We start from the raw sequence: 6,298 nt of genomic DNA on the forward strand, positions 1-6,298 counted from the left end.
AATGATGCGAGCCCCACGAGACCTGCCGCAAGACCCGACAACAAAGACTGGAAATCGAACCCGAATCACCAATAGAGATTAAGAGGGATGGAATACTGACCCGATGGTTATAGAAAACCATGAACCAATATTATAAAGGAATGAAATATTGACCCGATGGTTATAGAAAACCAAGAACCAATATTATAAATAGCCGAGAATTACAAGCATCCAAGCTTACAATCAAGGAAGGTTGCCGAAGAACAACTTAGAGGAAAATTCTCACCAGCGTAGTCTGAAAGTGCCTTTAATCAGCTATTCAGCCTCCTTTATATAAGCCTAGGAGAATCTGAAAACTAATAAACTTGGCAACTAGAATATCTTTAGTTTCCTAAAAACCGGAATTAATAGAAGAAACTAAATAAAGGCCCCCCTAGAATATTTGGCAGTTTTTTATCCCTTCTTCAGCATCTTTTGGCTTTCCTTATGCGTCTACTCAAATCTTGGATGGGCTATTGACCATCTCAAGACAAGTTAATTGGGTAAGGCCCTTTAGGGACCAATTCGAATTAGTCTCCTCTTGGCCCAAAAAACCCGCAAATGAGCTCTCCACAGCTTGCTGGATTTGTCTTGCCTTCGCTCGTGTGATTGGTCCACTCGGAACTTGTAAGCCTCCGAGATCTTGTGCATCAGCTCCCTCTTCACGAATCCCACTTTCGAGCTCGTGTGCTTCAGCCCCATCATCGTGCCCACGATCCTCATCACGAAGTCCTTCCGACCTAAGCTCGTCGGTTTGACTCCGAGTTGTATCACTCAGGGCGCCACAGGACTCACCGACTCCCATCAATCTCAATTACCCAACTCAATACATTACTTCTCATTTCCAAATATCATAATTGATTATATAAAAATGCATGATCCGTGATATTGACATGGCCATGACAATGCAGTTCTAAAATTGCCACTATAACGATAATAAAAATACTAGTTTAAGAATAGGTTACTCACATTGACAAGTCCCCTGGACCTTAAACATCGAAAACTGAATGTTTTCTATTTTCTAGAACTTTCTTCATATTTTTCCCTCAATATTCTCCTAAGTCGCTCACCTCTCTGTAATGTGTTGGTTTGGCCGTGAAAATTTTAAATGGCAAGAAGAGCACACGAGGCCATTTAAAGGGGAGAGTATGGCGGTGGAAAAAAGGAAATGGATCAAGATGAAATTGAGTTGGACATGTGGAAATGTAAGGGTGAAGGAGAATCCAACACATGGAAACCTAATTAAAGCTTATCTTCCAAATAAGTACACATTAAGAAATTTTTAATTTTATTAAAATAGATAATGATAAGGAGTATGAGATTGTGAGAAAATCAAATTAAACTACTCACATGTATACATGTATACATGTAAGTAAAATTTTCAATTTAATAAATAATAAATGAAATCTATAAATATGTATATTGAAGAAAATTTTTGGGATGTTACAATAGGGCTGTCCAAATTTCGGGTAAACCAAGAAACTAAACCAAACCAAACTGAATAAGTAAGTTTGCTTCGGGCTATAGCTTGGCTTTAGCTAAATTGAATCAAAATCTCCAAGATTTAGCTCGGGTTTCAATTCATCCGCACCAAGAACCGAATTATTTTATAAGTCAAGGCCTTCAGGCCCATCCAATAGAGCCTAGCCCACGGTTCAACCCTTTCTAAAACTAATGATTCTTCCTCTTAGTTTTAGAAACGAATCCACTAACAGTTTAGTCCTCCAATTTTTCAATAGACACCACTTGAGAGCCTAAATTTTCAAAAATGGAAATTTGATCCCTCAATTTCAATTCCGTCTAGCAGTTTGGTCCTATCGTTAAGTGATTGAACAGAAAGTTGACGTGGACGCTGAGTTGGCTCAAACGGCGTCAAAGTGATGCCATGTAAGTACCAAAACGAAGTTGTTTCGCAACCTGCACACCGAAAAACAAAAACGGCACTGTGCTTCTTGACAACTAAAGGAATCCAAGATCGTTTCACGATAAGATTTTATTGACAAACTTTCGACCCGTTGTTTACGACATAAACAAGAGCCTTGGTATAACTGACCTCAACTCGTTGTTTATTGCGAAACAAGAACCTCGGTATAGTAAGACGCCACAAACGGTGGTGAAAAGCCGTTTGATAAGTCTGTGAAGAAGCCACAAATGGTGGTAGAAAGCCGTTTGATAAGTCGATGATGAACGCCACGAAAATTTCCGATAAGTTCGAATTAGTTCTTCAAGAACCAAAGAGAATACTTTCACAATTTTCTGAATGTTCCTTTTTTTATTAAAAATTCACTAAGATAGATATATATAGACATAAACTAATCATAATCTGGCCATATCTGATGAGGATCGTGGGCATGACAATGAGGCTGATGCACACGAGCTTGGAAGTCGGACTCGTGAAGAGGGAGCTGATGCACAAGATCTTGGAGGCTTGCATGTTCCGAGTGGGCCAATCACATTGGCGAAGGCCAGACAAATCCAACAAGCTATGGAGAGCTTACTGATGGGTTTTTTGGGCCAAGAGGAGTCTAGTTCAATTGGGCCTCCAAAGGGCTTTATTCAACTAACTTGTCATGAGATATTAAACATGGAATAAAGACTGCCAACTATTCTAAATAGCCTTTATTTAGTTTCTTTTGTTATTTCTGGTTTTAGAAAACTAAGGTTATTCTAGTTGCTAAGTTTATTAGTTTCCAACTTCTCCTAAGTTTATATAAAGGAGGCTGAGTAACTGATCATAGGCAGACTATTCTGGTATTTTGGTGAGATTTTCTCCTTTGTTCTTCATTGAACTCCTTCAAACGAACAAGTGTGAGAGCTTATGATTGTTTGACACAATTTGATATTATTGGTTCTTATTTCTTCATAAACAATGGGTTAATAATCCTTGTCTTGATATTGTGGTTCTTGTTTCTCCATAAATAATAGGTCAATAATCATCTTCATCTAAATCTGTGTTTGGTGATCTGGGAATCGATTCAAGTTGGTCGTTGGGTTTCACAATCCTTCGTGAGGTCCGCATCATTTTGGTATCAGAGCATCAGGCTCCAAATCAGGTTTATCCTGTCCTTTTCGTTTCAATTTGATGAATTTCATTCCGTCTAGTTTGCTCGTTTTGGATTAGTAGTAGCAAAAAAAAAAGAAAAAGAAAAAGAAAAGAAAAGCGAAGTTCCAGCTTTTAAAAAAAGGAGAAAAAAATTCGGCCAAAAAAAAATATAGAGCTAAAAAATATATATAAAGAAAAGAAAGAAGTTGTTGGTGTCAATTTGATCCAAATTCTTTGCATCAGATCATTCTAAAGTTGTTATTTACCTTTGTTGGTGATCCACGTTGATTTTGCTCCTATAATTACCTAATACCTGATCTTCCATATTCCCTTCCCTATATCATCATCCATATCTTTCCATCCATATATTACTCTGATATATTCCTTTCTTCATTCCTAAAATCTTTCATTTCTTAACTTTCCTTTGACCATTTATTTCCCTGTTAGTTTGTGTTCAAGTTAGGGCCAATATATTAATTGCTGTTTTGAATTATTACAAGCTATAGTTTCCTTTGATTTGTAAGTTGCTGAGTTCTTTAAAGAACTTTGAGGAGGAAATTACAGTGGAAAGAGGCAAGAGTGGTAAGCATATCAGAGGGAAAAAGCCATTGAACTGAGCGAAACACGAGTGTTGAGTGACGATAATTTGAGGGCAAACAGGTGAGCGAGTGATTATGAGGTCCTAACACCATTTTTTTTTCATAGTGCAAACATGAGCTTCGCAGGAAAAGACAATGAATCTACAACCGGGGGTGGAAGTAATGTCGTCCAGCAAGATGTTGCTTTCACTTTGAAAGCCATGCAGCAACAATTCGAGAGATTGGAAGTTGTTTTTTGAGATATCCGTGATAGAATGGACCGGCAAGATCAACGAATTCATCAAATGCATAGGGAGCAACCCAGGCAGCATGTGCAAGTGCCCAATGCAAGGAGACTAATCCGCTAGCCGCCGATTCCTCAAGATGAAGAAGAAGAAGATTATGAGGAAGATGATGAAATGGCATCCGTGGGAAGTGTGAGAAGAGCCAGAGGAGTTAGGAATGAGGGGCGAAGACATGGTAGGCGAGATCAAGCAATTAGAGATGGAGTAGATAGGAACATTGGGAGTATTAAAAGGACGATACCACATTTTCAAGGGAGGAATGACCTTGACGCTTTTATCGAATGGGAGAGGAAGGTGGAGCTTATATTTGATTGCCATAATTACTCGGAAGAGAAGAAAGTGAAGCTTGTAGCGGTGGAATTCACTGATTATGCCATCATTTGGTGGGACAAATTGGTTAAGGAAAAAAGAATGAACCATGAAAGGCCCATTGAGACCTGGGAAGAGATGAAGACTGTCATGCGGAGGCGATTTGTTCCCTCGTATTACTATCGGGACTTGCATTTAAAATTGCAAAGTCTAAGGCAGGGGACGAGGAGATGGAGATAGCTTTGATTCGGGCAAACATTGAAGAAGATGAAGAGGCAATTATGGCCAGGTTTTTATGTAGTTTGAACCGAGAAATTGCTAATGTAGTGGAGCTACAAAATTATGTGGAGATAGAAGACATGGTTAGCATGGCCATGAAGGTAGAACGACAACTCAAGAGAGGGAGACCAGCGAAGCAAAAGGGTGGTTCTTATTCAGGGTCTTCAAATTGGAAGTCGAAATGGGGTGCTAGTTCAATATCTGTAGAAAAACCCAAATCGAATGCTGAAATGGGCATGAACAGGAGCCAATGGGACAATAAAGAGAGAGGTAACTCTACATTCTAACCTCAAAGAAATAGGGATATCAAATGTTTTTTGTGTTTGGGCTCTGGGCATATTGCTTCTCAATGTCCAAATAAAAGGGCAATAATCATGCTAGATAGTGGGGAGCTTGAAACTGAAGATGAGGAAAGTGATCACATGCCATTACATGATGATTCTAGTGATTGTGAATATGCTGCTGAGGGGAATGCCTTAGTAATCATGCAAGCACTTAATGCACAAATGAAGGAAGAAGAGAGAGATGATGTGCAAAGGGAAAATATATTCCACACTAGATGCCAAGTGAAGGATCGGGTATGTAGTTTGATCATTGACGGGGGTAGCTGTGTGAATGTGGCTAGCAAGTTACTTGTTGACAAGTTGGGATTGCGTACATTGAAGCATCATAGGTCATATAATCTGCAATGGCTGAATGAAAGTGGAGAAGTGAAGGTGAACAAGCAAGTTCTGGTTTCCTTTACAATTGGGAGATACAAAGATGAAGTTCTTTGTGATGTAGTGCCCATGCATGCTAGTCATATGTTGCTTGGGAGGCCATGGCAATTTGATAGATAGGCGATACATGATGGGTATAAGAATTGATACTCTTTTGTCAAGGATGATAGAAAGGTGACACTTGTTCCATTGACACCTAATCAGGTGTATGAGGATCAGTTCCGAATCAAGATATCAATTTGTGAGAAAAGTGAGGTAGAAGCTAAGATTCAAAGGAAAAAAAAAAGAGTGAGCAAGTGAGAGAGGAGAATGGTAAGAATAGAGAGGAAGAAAATCGGGAGAGTGAAAAGAAAGAGAGTTCAGCTATAGATGAGATGAAAGAGTTAGTTGAGAGAAAAGAGAAAAAAATGAGTTTCTATGCAAAAAAAAGAGAGATCACGAGTGCATTTAAAGCTAATCGCCCAATAATCTTGTTCGTTTATAAGGAGGCTTATTTCTTTGACCTTAATTCTTCTTTGCTAAGTTGTATTACCTCTCTTTTGCAGGAGTTTGGAGATGTCTTTTCCAAGGAGTTACCCAATCGTTTGCCACCAATAAGGGGAATAGAACATCAAATTGACTTTGTGCCAGGAGCCGTAATTCTGAGCCGGCCAGCTTATCGAAGTAATCCGAAGGAAATAAAGGAACTTCAAAGGCAAGTGGACGAGCTTTTAGCTCAAGGGCATGTGCGTGAGAGCATGAGTCCTTATGCAGTCCCGGTGTTGCTGGTGCCAAAGAAAGATGGTACTTAGCGAATGTGTGTGGATTGCCGCGTTGTAAACAAAATCACGGTAAAGTATTGACATCTCATTCCTCGATTAGATGATATATTGGATGAATTGCATGGTTTCACTTTATTTACAAAACTAGACTTGAAAAGCGGATACCATCATATTAAGATGAAAGAGGGTTGTCAGCACCCCATTTTGGCCCACCGGCTTCCCACACGGGGATTCCCGACCGAAGTCCGGGACACTATTCATCACTCGGCAATCAGAGGCAAATAGG

The 6,298-nt window shown here is 39.4% G+C and overlaps 1 protein-coding gene across 1 annotated transcript; it reads left to right on the forward strand.

Annotated features, from left to right (window-relative positions):
• Positions 1–4,058: 4,058 nt before the first annotated feature.
• LOC116200452 lies at positions 4,059–6,042 on the forward strand. The gene is made up of 5 exons (XM_031531300.1): positions 4,059–4,400; positions 4,463–4,802; positions 4,914–5,311; positions 5,414–5,506; positions 5,797–6,042. The coding sequence occupies exons 1-5, from the start codon at positions 4,059–4,061 to the stop codon at positions 6,040–6,042; spliced, it is 1,419 nt and encodes a 472-aa protein (XP_031387160.1).
• The last annotated feature ends 256 nt before the right edge of the window (positions 6,043–6,298 follow it).

Source organism: Punica granatum, chromosome 3, assembly GCF_007655135.1.
Source record: "Punica granatum isolate Tunisia-2019 chromosome 3, ASM765513v2, whole genome shotgun sequence".
Lineage (NCBI taxonomy): Eukaryota > Viridiplantae > Streptophyta > Magnoliopsida > Myrtales > Lythraceae > Punica > Punica granatum.

What these genes read in the sequence shown, in the direction of transcription:
- LOC116200452 (XM_031531300.1), top strand. Translation starts at nt 4,059, where the DNA reads ATGGCATCCGTGGGAAGTGTGAGAAGAGCCAGAGGAGTTAGGAATGAG. An exon ending in ATGGGACAATAAAGAGAGAG is followed by an intron (nt 4,803 to 4,913) that starts GTAACTCTACAT and finishes TAATCATGCTAG; the next exon opens with ATAGTGGGGAGCTTGAAACT. An exon ending in CAATTTGTGAGAAAAGTGAG is followed by an intron (nt 5,507 to 5,796) that starts GTAGAAGCTAAG and finishes TCTCTTTTGCAG; the next exon opens with GAGTTTGGAGATGTCTTTTC.